Here is a 14,487-nt window from a genome sequence, read left to right as displayed (position 1 = left end):
GCACCAGGATGACATACCCCAACTCCTGTCCCCAGGGCCCAGAAAATACAGACAACAGTGAGATTTTACCAATTTTATTTCTAGATTTTTTTTGTCTTTTTTTTTTTCCTGGACCATGTTGGTCACATGTCTGTGCTGGGAAGCGCCATGGTGTGTCAACCAGAAATACACAAAGCCAACCTGGCCACCAGCCAGAGCCCCTCAAAGCCTTTCATGTCACAGGGCAGACTCCGTGGACCCACCACCAGCCTCTGGCCTTTTGGCCAAAACCTCACCCCATCACCATGGACACAGCGGCCCTCAAGGGTCCTGCCTGGTTGGGGTGTTAGTTAAGCTGGCGGTGACCTTTTGGTTTGGAAGCTTGCTCGGGAACTTGGGGGCCTACAGCACTGCAGCTGGCTTTGCAAAGGCAGAGTCTTTACATTAGCACAATGCTGTAATTAACACAAAACAAGACAGAACACTAGAACCTAACAGATTAAATGATGCACCGGAGACTCAGAACAAATCCCTCCGGGCCCAGCAGCATGGTGGCACGCAGGACAGGCCGCTACAAGTAACAATATTGATAACTAACAGAACAATACAGTTGCCCTGACTGCTGTGACGCTATGTCCCAGATCAAATGAAGGGCCCAGCGTGACAGGATGATCCCCATCAGGGTCTCAGGATCCCTGGAGGCAGACCGCCCACCCGCCCGCCAGGCCCAGGCATGGCTAGGTGATACATGAGGTATTGTGAACAGGAACCTGTTTTTTTTTTCTTTTTTCTTTTTTGGAATACAGCGGTAATCACATTAAGCCAAAATTGATCACAATAAAAAAAAAAGTACAAAAAAGGGCATCTGTAAATACACTCTTCTATGAGGAAATTAAAACTTGAATATGGCAGTCTATGACATTGTAAAAAAACAAAACAAACAAAACAAAACTGACCCTCCAATAGCAGCGAAAACGACGTGAAAGATACAAAGCGACGCGGATCTGGTTTTGAATACCTGGGGTCCTGGGAGTCATCGGTAGCAGCGCTGTGACAGGAACCGTGCATGCGCGTGCGCAGCCGGTCCCATGTGGTCCCCACCCTCACCTCCTCCCTCCATCCCCTCTCCATGTGGTCCCTACCGTTACCTTCTCCCTCCATCCCCTCTCCACCTCCTGCCAACTCATCCTAAATAGAAAGGCACAGAGCCAGAGGTGCCCAAATTACCTACTGTTGCTAACTTGGGTGTGGCGGCAAGAATGTGCCGGAATCAAACTCTTCTGGAATCCCCTAATTTTCCTCAGTTTGGATGGCTCTTCAACGGGGCCAACTGAGTTGAAAAAGTCAAGCAGACCAAATCTCTGTCTTTGTGGTTTTTTGAGCCCCCTCCCCCCCAAAAAAGACCAATCTTTCAGACATGGCCCTAAACCTTCGCCAGCAGGGCAGAGGTGTGCGTTTGAATCAAGGGAGCTCACATTGCATTGAGTCACACTGGGCACGGGCAGCCTTTCCAATAAATACTCTTCTGTAGCCTTAAGTATATAAATTAGACATTTTAGTGTTTAAAAGCCTCCTGTGTGAAAGACTTAAGAGTCGTCCCGAATCTCCTTGTCCAGGTCATGCCCTCACAGTTCCTACTTCCAAATACAAGCTGGCACCAAAGGGTCCCTCCAACTTTGCAGGAGAGATCCCGGTGGTGCGAAAACAGAGCTCTCACTTCTCCACCAAACAAAGCTTCCCAAGCACCTCATGCTACCAGCCCTGCACACCTGTTGTGCAGCCATCTGAATGCATGTGTGGACATCCGCCAGCCATCCCACTAGAACCCCTCCCCAACACACAGCCACACCCCAGCAACACTGCCTCCAGCTAGCTGACCAAAAGTGCTTTGAAATGGAATGGTTTTGGAACACGGAGAAAGAAAACACAACAAAACAAACCACACACAAAAGAAAAGCTGTGGGTTTAACCTGATGTGAGCGGGCTGCAGGGCCGTCAGGCAAAAACCAGCATCTCTCTAAACAGAACTACAAAATAGGAAGGTTACAAAAATAGAATATATTATGTCACTATTTCATCCCTACCGCTGTGTGGCTGTGTGGCTGGCGCTCTGTGAACCTGCAGGTTGTTGGGGGGTGGGGGGAGGGCACATGAAGAAGAGCAGGAGTGGGGGGGTGCCACACGCCATTGAGACCACTAGAGGTCGCACTGACCATCAATAAGGTTAAGAGGTCTGCCCGCCCCTGGGATAAAGCACACGTATCAGGTAACAGGGCTGCAGGCACCGAGCGAGCCGGAGGTGAGGCTGAGGCCTGGTCAAAGCTGTGCCTTTTCAGCAAAGCGGAGTACATTTCTCTATCTAAAAACTCTTCTACTTTAACAATGGTTTGCCATATTTTTTTCCTTCCTTTTTTAAAGCAACGTTTCTTAAGCATTTTTTTAAACACATAAAAGAATCAAAAATCCTTCTCAAGACTTCCTTTGTGTTAATCCTATTCTTAGAACAGACAAGCACATTAATAGAAAACTAGTTGATTACTGGGGTACAGAATTCTATTTTTGTAGCACCCCCTGCCTCCCTACACTCAGGGTGATGCAAATTCTATCTCTCTCTCTCTCTCTTTAAGACAGCTTCAGGTATTTTTTTTTCTCTTTTGCTTAAATCAGATAGAAAGGAGAAAGATTAAGGAAAAACAACCAACAAAGAGAACCAAACTTCCCCTTCTGGTAACATCATGTCCCCAAGGGGGACATCGTCAGGAGGACCCACAGGCTGGCTCCTTCCTCTTCTCGGGTGCCACTACTTGGTGGCTCCCGCCTGCCCGGTGGCCCTCAGATGTCCACATCTCGCACATCGGTAGGTGTGCAGGCCAGACCGGCCTCTTCCTCTGCTTCCCGCTCCTCGTCAGTGGCCTTGGGGTCGCTGTTCTGCTGGGCCTGGCGCAGGCTTGACTCCAGAAGGGCTTCAATCTGTTCCTGGCAGGCACGGAGGCAGTCCTGGAGAGGCGGGCGGAGATGGAGGGGGTCCTTGTTTAGCCAGAGGCCGGTGGCCAGGGCCTTGACCTGCGAGGCAGGCTTTGCTAAGGGCAAGGCTTGAGGAAACTCCCCAAGTCACCCCCAAATCCAGTGAGGGATGAAAGCCGCCAGAGACTAGAAAGCAAGAGTGCCCCTTCTGGGTCCCAGCCTGGAAACCTCTGCCTCAATGCCACAATGGACAGCTGGCTAGCATCCACAGGACACTCACTTGCGTGTCCACTCTAGGTCCACCCAGCAGAAATTCCTCCCCAGCCTTCCCCAACCCTACATGACATTTCAAGACGGGAGGGTCCTGGGAACTCCACCCTTTGGATGCAGTCTCTCTAGGTGCTTCCAGGAAGAGAACCCACGCTTCCATGGGCACCTGTGACAGGTTCCACACAGCTGAGGAAGGTACCCCTCCCTCTCTAGGCTCCGTTGTCTCAGGGCTGTACCTTGTACTCCCCCAAACTCCCACAAGGAGCATCTATCTCTCACTCATAGCTTTTTGCTCTGGGTGGCCTCTGAGGGAAGCCAGCCCCAGCATCAGTGAGGCCTGGAACGCATTTCCCCAGGAATGAGACTCATGGACTGAAGTCTGAAGCTAGGGCACGGCCTACATTCCTGAAGCCAGGAGGACTACTGGGGAACACCTGGGAAGCCCCCACATTCAGAACTTGTGTATTATCCCCCCTTTGTTTGATGAATACCATGGCTAGAGGGCGGCAGGGTAATGGTCCCGTTTCACAGATGGAGAAAGTGAGGCCCAGGTGGCCTGGTATGGACCCACAGACACCCTTCCCTCTCTGAAGCCCGAGGGCTCCCACCTGCCCACACACCCTATTTTCAGTTCTCAGGAGCCCTAGACACTTAGGGGAAGGGGGCTTCATGCTCTACAACTGAGAGGTGTAGGAATGGGGGATGGGGTGTCCCTGTGGCTAATGCCAGGCAGGGCAGAACAGCTGTCAACACCTGGAAGCCTTCCACATGCCAGTGGCTCTGACCCACATTGAACCCCCAACTGAAGTTCAAGCCAGAACTGGACTTCTGCCTGTCCTGTCTGTGCCAGCTTGCAGGGCCCTAGAAACCTTCATGCTAGAGCTCCAAACATGATCAGCCACACTCCTCAGCATAAAGGTAGTTACTTACATGTGGTACAGTCTGCCTGATGCAATCCCCCCCCCCAAAAAAAGTTCTAGAATATGTGGGTCCATACCGGAGTCCTTTGTGACTCAATCCCCAAAGACTGCACTGAGGGAGATATGGTCCTGTGGAAGTGGAGCCAGGCCGCAGCTGTACATGCCACTACTTCTATGCACGTCACAGGGGCACTGTCACCACACCACAGCCCTCTATGCCTTTGGGACCTAAGACTTCTGGAAGCCTCCCAATGCTGAAGCCTGGGAAGAGGCTGGTGGGGGGCCCAGGCTTGGCATCCCTCAGCTCCAGCCCAGTCACACAGGGCCTTGGCACTGCCCTCGCCAGGGTTCCCTTGCCAGTTGTCGTCTCCTTGGATGAGACTTACTCACCGGGTCACACTTGATGACTCTGGAAAGGAAGTGCGTTGTGCGGTAGCAGGAGAGGAAATTGTTGGGGCTGCCCAGGTTCAGGCCTTGCATCGCAGCCACCACACTCCCAGCGGCTACCATGGAGGGCGGGTTGGAAATGAACTTCACATCTGCAGCAGAGAGGAACAGAGGTACCTGTGAGCAGGGACAGCCTCGGGCCGGTCCTCAACGGAGGATAAAGATGTCCAGGCCAGAGCCTTGACACTACCTGTCAATAAGGCCTTGGCTCAAGCTTTAAAAAGCTGAGTGGCCGACCCTCCCTGGCATTCGCACCTGGTGTTCAATCCCCACACTTGCAGCAAACATCAAGGAGGGGTCGGCTATGGCGCCTTGGCCCTTTAAGAGGACGGAATCTATGAAGGTGTGGTGCTTTCACATCTGCATCCCACTATTTGAGCGGCTGAGGTGGGAAGCAGGGAAGATCTCTGTCTGTTCCAGAGCCAGTCTGGCACACCCCAAGGACTAGAGACAGACATTCACATCTTAGAGACAGGAGAAAGAAGAGATGATAGGACCAGCTTCCTCAGAGGTCAGGCTAGACTCCATAGAAGGGAGTTCCCGTTTAGAGGCCCTTCCACAGAGCCCTGCATCCTTGCATGAAGCGTTCCCGGCTCACTGTCCCAGGCTGGGGAAGAGGACACGTGACGCCAGTCCAGGTAAACCCGGTAGGAGTAGCCTCAGAGGGAGCTGGGAATAGCCACTCCAGCTGTCCAGGCCAGGGTCCCTTGTGAGGGGACTCTCATATGCACATGTCTCAACTTGGAAGTAGTGCCAGCATCGCAGCTGTCCCCACTATTAAATGTCGGAGTTGCGTTCTCCCACAGGACTGCAGTGGGGTGTCATTCCACACAACCCTACCAAAGGTGAGCCCGCAGACTGCGTCCCGATCACGTCCAACAAAGGAATAGTGACAGGGACAGCTGGTCACTTGGCCTGCAAATCAGGGCTTCCAGGCCAGAGGAGGATGCAAGAATAAACAGATGTCAGCTCCCATCAACCGTCTCGCATCACCCAGAGCCTGGGGTCATCAAGGAGGCTGGAAGGAGCTGACTGGAAATCAGGACGGGAAAGAGTCGCTGGAGTGAGGCAGCCAATAGTTTTGGCTGTTAAAGGGACCCAGCAGAAGAGCAATGTCCAGTGTCACCAAGGACAGTTCACGATAGTGAGCCCATTGAGCCAAGACCTTGCTATGGAGTCAAGTTCAAACCACAAACACCCCTTTTTTACAGGGAGTGAGACTCCGACCACCAGCAGGCACATGAACCGGGAGTCCCTGGCCCCTTCCAGAGCCTGACTTTCTCCCTCACACGTGCAGTGGTAAGATCCGTTATGTCCTGTAAGGATCCCTAACATCTGCGTCTTCACACTGGTTGCTGCTGGCCTAGGTGGCCCCTGGTTCAGTGGCATGTCTAACACCAACAAACATTACTAACTCAGTTTCCCACTGTCTGTCCCCATTCACACAAGCGTGTACTCTGGCCACCCGTGTTAACAATCCCAACCCTGGTTAGCACACTGCTCATAGTCAGGAATCCAGGTCTGGGGGAGTCAGAAAGGAAGTTATGTCCTCCCATCTCCTATAGGGGGAACCCCTGCCACACAGATGGCAGATCTCCCGGCCTTGATGCCAGCTAGCATCTTTTCCATTCACCGTGTGATGTTAAAGTGGCCTCTTCCCAAAGTGGTTCCCCGGGACAAAGGAGCTAGTTGCTGCTACAGAGAATCGAAGCCTCCAGGCCACAGGCCACTGGCCTACTGCAGTCCACCCAGCTGTCCCTTACCTCCTCCACCTGTCTTTTAGGGGCTCTTAGTGAACCCCATCTCACACAAAGGCCATATAGGGAGCTGGGAGAACAGAATCCAGCTGCACACAGACGTGGCGCTCATCGCTGTCTCTGCTGGCATCTAGGGGTCCCGGGAGGGGCGCGTTGCTGCCAGAACCATTCTGAGGGAGGTTGTGCCCCTCCATCCCCATGTTATCTCTGGGAAACTCTGCTGCCTCTCTGAAGCCACTTTCAGCTCCATAAAAGGAGCCTGGAGCTTCCAAAGGCTCTGCTCTCCTCAGAGGAGTCCCAGCCAGCTGCCTCCCTGCCTGCCAGCGGGGCCACCCCCACCCCTTAGATCCTCCCAGCTACCGATGGCCTTGGTACTCCCATCTGCTACCCCCTTGTTCAGTACACCCCTAGGGAGGGGCTGGCACCCCCAGCAGGTAGCTAGCAGGCTAGAATCCCCAAATGATCACACCAGCAGCTCATCAGAAACACCAGTCCCGGGGACCGTCAGATATGAGAAGATGTCACGGAGACAGCAGGGGGAGGAAGACACTCTACAGGCCCCTCTGACATCATAGGCCAAACAGCTATAGCAACTGAGGTCTGATCAGGGCCACGGAGGAAGGGGGTCCTCAGCAGGGGAGATTGCTAGACCCCCTCAGCATTGCTAAGCCTCCTGGGCAGGGTTCTCAGTTAGAGGTGGGGACCAGCTGTCAGACATAGTGCTGGGATCACCCAGAAGTAGCAGTGTGTCTGTGTGTCCGTGTGTGTTTCCATGTGTATGTTCCTGAATGGCTGTCCACTCTGACTTAAGTCAGCCTATCTACCTGGGGTCTGGGGCCAGGAAGGGTCTCTTGGAGGAGTCATAGGGAGTTTATTCTTTCTCTGCCTCCAGCCAGCCCTCCCAGGACTCAGCCACAAAGAACTGGCCTGCAGCACCCCTGGTAGGGCCTCTAAGTTCCTGAACTGGCCACTCTGTTCTAGGGCTGTATTGCATGTAGCACGTGGGGCTGAGGCTAGACCATTTGCCCCACCAGTGTAGACACTCCTAGCAGGCAGCTCAGCCTGGGAGAAGCTGGGGGGGGGGCTCTATAGCTGGGGCTCCTTGAGAACACAGGTAGGGCAGGAAGCCTAGAAGCTGAAGCAAAAACCTCTTCAGAAAGCATGCCGTGGCCATGCCACTTCTGGCAGCGGAAAGGTTGGCACAGGGACTCTGTGCCATTCTGCTAGGTCTCCAAAGGCACTAGCCAAGAGAAGGTGCCAAACAGTATCATTTATCTCCAACAAGCTATCTGTACCCCGGGCTCAGAATAGATAGCAAGGAAAGAGGCATTAGGCCGGGAGGCGCAAGCAGTCAGATCTTCCTGGGAAGAATGGGGGTGGGGCCCTACCTGTGGCACAGAGGGCCACAAAGGTCTGCGCATGCTTGCGGATGATCTGCTTGTTCTCATCCGCCTCTGGCATTTTGGAGAGGAAGTGTTCGATGAAATCGTGGGGAGTCATGGCGGCCAGGTTCCATTTGAGCTTGTTCACCAGAAGCAGTTCCATTTGCTGCAGAGAATGAGGAACACGGTCAAAAGGAAGGCAGGCTGATTCGAGAAGGTCTAAAGTGTGGGGACAACCCGGGACCTCATACAGGTAAACAACAAAATGTGCCTGTAAAGGGACAGACAACAGGCTGGGATAAAAAGATCTCCCCCCGCCAGCGCTGTGGCCTGCGCGTCGCTAGGGGGCGCACACCGTCCACATTTCAGAGTGGTTTCACTGCAGACGCGGTGGGGAGTCCAGTCCAGAAAGGGGGCGGGCTAGAGGTAGAATGGGGTTGGCATTCTGCTCACTGCCACTTCGGTGTCGTGCAGTGTGGGTGCCTCCCTTGGGGCAGGAGATCTGTTCATGGATGGCTGGAGTGCCACTTGTACCTCCCACCAACCAGGGGGTCGAGAGCTAAGGAGGGATTGAGGATGGTGGGTTCCGCGGTTACCAGCAGCTCCTCGGGCCGGATAGAGTTGTCAGTGTAGATGCACAACTTCTCGGCAGTCAGGGGAATGGTCTCCTTCATCTTAGAGGCCACGAACATGCAGGTGGCCCCCAGCAGCTGCAGACGGCTCTTCTTCAGGGGCTCCAGAGACAGGAAGCGATCCAGGTAGTTCATGGCCAGCGGAAAGACCTCCTCTTCGCACTTCTGCTCCTCGCAGACCTGCGGGGACCCGGACCCTGACCGTCAATGGGGGTCGGGGGTCGTGGCTCGATATGACTCTAAACCCTTTTCCTAGAGTGCATAGTGAGGGATTCCGGTGGCCAACTCCCGGGATGCGCTTCTGCCCCGCGGGTTCCCAATGCCCACCCACCCTGAAACTGAAAGGGAAAGTCCTTGAGCAGCTGGCGGGCGGGTCAAGGCAGTGGTGGCTACGGAGACCCCCGTTCCCAGTTGAAATTAGGAGGCCACAAGCCAGAGTCCCACCGCGGGGCTGGCGGGGCGCCGGGGGCTGGGCTCTGCTCGAGCGCACGCGAGACACAAAGGTGGAGTCCCAGGCCGCCGCGCTGCATTTCCCAGACGTCATCTTTTCAAAAAATATTTAAAAATATTTAAAAAATAACTAGGTGCCTAAAATTGACCTGAAAATAACCATAGGGCGACCCTTGATCCACGCCGAGGGTCAGGAGCTCCTTGGACATTGGGGGGTGAGCCACAGCAACTGAAATTCCGGGGGCCCCCCTTTTGCTGGGTGCGGGCGCTGTTTGCCTCTGCAAGGGCATTATGCCTCACTTTAAAAATTATTTTAAAATATTTTGGGACCCCTGAGTCTCCTGCTGAACATCTGAAAATGTGCTTCGCCCTTCCCCGTTTGACCTACAGAGGTTTCCCCAAATGCAGAACTGCACAGACAACGGTCAATCTCAGTGACTAGGGGGCCACGCGACCTTGCAGCCTGGCGTTTTCTCTGGGTTAGGGAGAGTGTACGGGGTACCCAGGGGTCTGCTGTTTGAACAAAGAGTCCCCTCTACTCCAAATATTCCGCACAGTGTCCTATTTAGTGACTTCTGGCCGCCACGAGGCCCCTCGTGCCTGTTCCAGCGTCCCTACTGCCGCTCCCCGCCCTGCCCCCAATTATTAATAAACACTTTTGCTTTGCAATAAAGGAGCAAAGATGGCGCATAATATTGGCACGGGCGGCCCTTGCATACGTGTCCATGGATATTAATTTAAAAATCAAATTTATGCCCCCTCCCCCCTTAGCTGGCGAAACGCGCAGGGGCGGCCCCCGCCGAGGCGCTGCAGGAATGGGGCACAAGCGGGGGCCACAGAAGAAGCTCAGCCTGCACCCTGTGTTGCCGCTGACACCGAACTCCCTCGAAGGCACTCCTCCCCGACTGCCCCCCCACCAGGAAAAGGGATTCCCATCTCCCCAACTCCCAAACCTTCCTCGTTCAAAATGACCCGAAGTATCTATTTCGAGAGTCCGGAGTTCCTAGCAACACACCGGGAAAACTCCGAGACGGAAGGGAAGAGAAGGGAGGGCGATAGCAACAAGTTGCCAGGGGTCCCAAGCTGGCAGCCTGTACTCTCTCACCTCCAGCATCCAGGTGGCTACGATTTTCCGCATGGATGGCACAATCTCCTTCTGCACGCACTTGAAGTAAGATACCGAGGGCGCGCAGGTCTCCTCCGTCTTGAGCATGGCTCGCAGCACTCGGTCGTTGAGGAGATTGGTGTCTGGGTACGCGCGGCGGATGGTCTCCACTTCGCAGCACAGGAGCTGGTGTTCCATGGCGCGGCCGCCTGGGGAGGGCTGTGGTCTCGGTTGGGCTCCGGTGGCTGCTGCTGACGCGCGCTGCCTCGCGCTCTACTGCCGGTCTCCGGAGAGCGCGGAGTCTGTGGCTCTCTGCTACTGCGCCGACAGCCCTCTGGAGGCTGCAGGACTTTGCAACTTCAACAAAACTCCCCTGTAGTCCGTGTGACGTTACTGTTGTTAAGCAGAGATCAAAGCCGGGCAGAGAAAAGGGGGAGGGGGGAGGGCCGAGGCGGGCGCAGGGGGAGGGGGCTCGGGAGCAGTGAGCGGGGGGGGGGGGGTGTAAGCCGAAAGCCTGCCCCCTCCCCCCGCAGCCTTCGCAGATATGCAAATCGCTCGGACTGCTTCTCTCCTAACTGGGAAAGAGCGGGGCCAGGGGGAGGGGGCCTTGTTTCCCAAAGAGGGTCCTCCGAGACCTGTGGAGGTGGGGTGGCGGTGGCTCTGGACAGGAGGACAGCTAGGAGGGAGGCCAGGCCACACGCAAGCCAAGGAAGAATGTATGGAGGGGGAGCCTGGGGGCACAAGGACACGCTATTCTTAAACCGGGAGAATGGGTGCGTTTCCGAGGACGCCACGAGGGCACCCACGGGCGGACCCATTGCTTAGAAATCCCGGCGTCCCCGTCTTCTTTCAATTTCATCAACACGTGTAAAATTCAGGAACTGTATAACACGCGAAGATGCCAGACAAGCCCTGAGCTCTCGTGCAGGCTCCCTCCTGGCGCACTGGGGTGTCTGCAAAGGGCCAGAGGGGCATCTCTGAACTTTAAAGGGTCCCCAGCCTAACATGCACTAGCTCAAAAATAAAATAAAGTCCCGAAAATCCCAGCAACAGCTCAAGATGGTGGCCAATATTTTCTTCATTTATTCCTCCTCGCTGGGGGTAGGGTCTGAGATTTGCCTTCTTGCAGGGACCGGTTTATCCTGACCAGGGTCCCCCAGTATCCCCCCTCCTCCTATGCAGGCGGTTTGCCCAAGAAAAATAAACCTTTGAAGAAAAGGTTGAGACGCGATAGACTCTTTCCTAATTTATTTTTTAATTAAGAAAAGTAAATCGCTGCAAGTATTAGTTGCCCTTCCAGGAACCAGACCACCGGAAGCTTCCCGATTGGCTTCGTTGGCGTGTGGGGGTGGGGTGGGGGCTCCTCCACCTTTAGAATTGCAGCTGGGGCAGTCTAGAGTTGGGGTGGTGGTGGTGAAAATCAAGATCAATTTGTGAGCCGATAAGGTGATATTTAAAGAGAATCTATAGATGCTCGTGGTTAACCGAATAGACCCCTAAGTTTATAATTTATAGAGTCAAATAAAATATTTTTAGAATGAAGCGGCTCCACCACCTTGGTCCATTATTTAATTATCTAGTTTTGGGAAAGTTTTCACAATACCCGTCTCCAAGTTAGGTGAACTATTCACATATTTTCCCGGGAATACTTTCGTATCCCAGAAGAAATTGGTAAAGGAGCGCGGGTTTGTCTAAGGCGGTACGCAAGTCGCAAACTCCTCACCTTCCGAGCTAATTCCCCCCGCTCCCCCTTCCCCGACATTAGGGTCCCTAAAGACCGGATCCTTCGGGACAGTGATTCCACTGTAGCTCCGAAGGTGGTGGGTGGCCCGGGCAGAGCGCCCACGCTTGCTCTGGCCACAGGCCCCGCCAAGCCTGGGAGCCTTAGCCTAAGCACGAGGGCGGCCAGGCTGCCTTTTCATTCATAAAATCCCTACCGGGCGGCAGTAAGCATGATTTATGGGGCTGCGCGCTATCACCCGCGGCTGAGTGCCTGCGAGCTGAGCAGGCTAGCCTAGGCAGGGTGCGCCATCAAGGGCAGCGGGGCATAAAGGGGCTCGCCCACCCTGCAGCACGAGCTCGGGACCCGCAGCCACCCCCACCTCCACCACCGCGGGAAAGACCAGGAAACTGAAATTAGCATGAGCCAATCCGGACTCAGCTCTGTTACTAGGCGGACCGGGCAGATCTCCACGAGGAACTTCGTTGAGTTCTGCGCTCAGGGATGGGAGCAAAAGTGCAAGTCCGGTTGGCGGGCGTGCAGAGCCGTCCAGGAACCCGTGGGGGAGGCGCAGGAATTTGGGACCGGGGGTGGGGTGGGGGAGGGAGAGGAGAGCGCCCATCCGGGGAACCCCATTTGTCCGAATCCCGAGCCCTGGATTAAGAATTAAGATTTAAGAATCTCAGGGAAAGCGCCTGGTTTATTTTTCAGCAAAATAGTAACTTAAAACATACTTTCTTTTGCAATTTTAACTTTACATTGGCTTTTAAAAAAAATCTCGTGGCAGGAACTCTCCGCTCTGGCCTCACTTAAAGTGTTCTGCGCTTATTTGTCGGTGACCTTTTGGAGACAAAAAAGGCCACTTGCCCAATCGAGAAGGAGCCACGTTATTTGGAAAGAAAATCTCAAAGTAACTTTAATCCCCTTTTCCGATTTCCCGCCTCCTCGAACCCTACCCCTACCCCCACCTGACTGGGGCCAAGGTTCCCGAGAGAAAGAGAGCGGATTTTCTTGTGTCTTGCGTTTGCTACTATCCCTGGCTGTGGGAACTTCATTGAGAGGCGGGAGGGAGAGCGTTCATTGAGGAACCCTCGCCGCTAAGCCCGGGGCTCAGGTTAGGGTGCGGGGCTGGGCGGCAGGCCTGGGCCTCTGGCAGTAGTCCCTCCTGTAGAGGAGTGGACGCACCACCTAGGTGGGGTCACCTACAGCCGCATACCTGGCGGCAACTTGAAAGGACTCGGCTGTTTCAGTTCCAGTTAGCCATTGTTAATTTAGCCTTCAAGTCGCCCGAGAAAACGCTTGCGAAAATGGGCCCTAAGGTTCCGGAGGCACTACAGCTTCCCTCTCCGCACCCAGAAGGCGTTTTGGGGCGCGCGTGGCAGCCCACGTGCTAGGCGACTGCTCCGTCTAGGTTACCCTGAACCGATTTCCAGGAACCCCTAAGCTAAGGCGTGTGTGTTCAGCTCATCCCCTGTGCACACCTGGGACAGCTGCATTCTATATTCATTCCCAAGCGTGCATTTCCAAATAGTTTCAGCACCCATTCCCAACACCCAGAGCGAATAGGCGCGCACCATTGAATGAGCTCTGGAGCGGCAAACCTGGCTCCAGGGATCCCGAGGGCAGAGAAGCAACTTTAGGGAGGGGTGTCCGCTCGGTCTCCGGCTCTCTGTACGAGGTACCCTGAGCAGTCCGAACCCTAGAGCCCTTTTGGGATTAACGGACTTTTGGGCTCTGGCCCTTGGCCCTTTCCAGACTAAATGGGGGGGAGCGGGCACTCGGGCCAGGGTGAGCCACCCATGGCCAGGCAGGACCACGTGGCTCAATCGTGGTGAGCGAACCCTCGTACAATCCCAGGGCGCAGCTGCTGGAACTGGGGGCACGCAGCCTCTGGCATTAATCCCTCAGCACTCCGAAGGGCGGTTAGGGCTTAGAGCCCCTTTGACTTGCTTTCCCGCAAAGCCAGGCATCTCCATTCTTACTCCAGACCAGTGGGGGCTTTAGAATGGGGGACTAAGCGGGTTCCAGATCTCCGGACGCCGGCTGTCGCGGGGCCCAAACAGGGAGGGCAAACCTAGCCCCAGGCTTTGGAAAAGGCCGTCTAGCCTTCACGTGCTGAGCCCTCTATGGGGGTCCCTGCTCCCTGTGGTGCCTGGTGGCTTGGAAGCGCGGGCGGACCCCTGGCTAGCCTCCGCGGTCCCACAAATGCGCGCCCGGAACCCTGGGGTCACGGCTGGGGGAGCGCGCGAGGCCGCACCGCGCATTCCGCGCATTCCCGCCGGCCGGTGTTTCGCCGCCACGTGGTCGTCCTGCAAGCCGCGCTTACCGTAAAGCTTGGAGGCGTCGCGCAGCCGTAGCTCGGGAGAGCCTGAGGACGCTCCCCCAGGTGAGCTGTGGTTGTGCATGCACTTCAGTAGAGGCGCCAAGCCCGCGGGGCCCCGCTGGGTAGGAACTGCCCTTCCATGTTTATAAGGAACACTATACTGTTTTGGCTCTGCTGGTATGTGTAGTAAGGTGACTGATTATCTAAGGAATCGGACTGGTTATTGATAGCAGTAGAAGCCAGAGAGAAACTACAGCCTTTGCTCCTGAAAGTTGAGTTTTAATTTTCATAATTATTTCAAATCAGTGTGGGTTAGGCCAGGGTCTTGTCGTCAGGAAGCCAATCTGCAGAGTGCTTTGCATACAGAGAAATGTCTATAAGCCCGCTCTAACTATTTTAAAAATACGAGTAAGGATGAGGTTAGGTAGATGATTTAACAGGTCAGAGTGCTTGCTGTTTTTCCAGAGAACCACGTTGATTTCTAGCACCCATACGGGGCAGCCCCCAACAACCTGTAACTCCAGTTCCAGGGGATCCT

At 54.7% G+C, this 14,487-nt stretch overlaps 1 protein-coding gene across 2 annotated transcripts; it reads right to left on the bottom strand.

The window, feature by feature from the left end:
- Positions 1-58: 58 nt before the first annotated feature.
- Ccnd1 (cyclin D1) lies at positions 59-10,298 on the bottom strand. Of its 2 annotated transcripts, none has more exons than XM_052194366.1 (5): positions 9,907-10,298; positions 8,316-8,531; positions 7,726-7,885; positions 4,524-4,672; positions 59-3,042 (listed from the first exon to the last, which is right to left on the bottom strand). In XM_052194366.1, exons 1-5 carry the CDS (start codon positions 10,102-10,104, stop codon positions 2,812-2,814), a joined length of 954 nt encoding a protein of 317 aa, XP_052050326.1. In that variant the 5' UTR covers positions 10,105-10,298; the 3' UTR covers positions 59-2,811. The 2 variants fall into 2 exon arrangements, with proteins under 2 accessions (XP_052050326.1, XP_052050335.1); XM_052194375.1 differs by having other exon boundaries at positions 59-2,976; positions 9,907-10,290.
- Positions 10,299-14,487: the final 4,189 nt, after the last annotated feature.

This window comes from Apodemus sylvaticus, chromosome 1 (assembly GCF_947179515.1).
Source record: "Apodemus sylvaticus chromosome 1, mApoSyl1.1, whole genome shotgun sequence".
Taxonomy (NCBI): Eukaryota; Metazoa; Chordata; class Mammalia; order Rodentia; family Muridae; genus Apodemus; species Apodemus sylvaticus.
This window is presented reverse-complemented; position numbering and strand designations above follow the sequence as displayed.

What these genes read in the sequence shown, in the direction of transcription:
- Ccnd1 (XM_052194366.1), bottom strand. Translation starts at nt 10,104, where the DNA reads ATGGAACACCAGCTCCTGTGCTGCGAAGTGGAGACCATCCGCCGCGCG. An exon ending in TAGCCACCTGGATGCTGGAG is followed by an intron (nt 8,532 to 9,906) that starts GTGAGAGAGTAC and finishes GGGTCCCCGCAG; the next exon opens with GTCTGCGAGGAGCAGAAGTG. An exon ending in TCCGGCCCGAGGAGCTGCTG is followed by an intron (nt 7,886 to 8,315) that starts GTAACCGCGGAA and finishes CATTCTCTGCAG; the next exon opens with CAAATGGAACTGCTTCTGGT.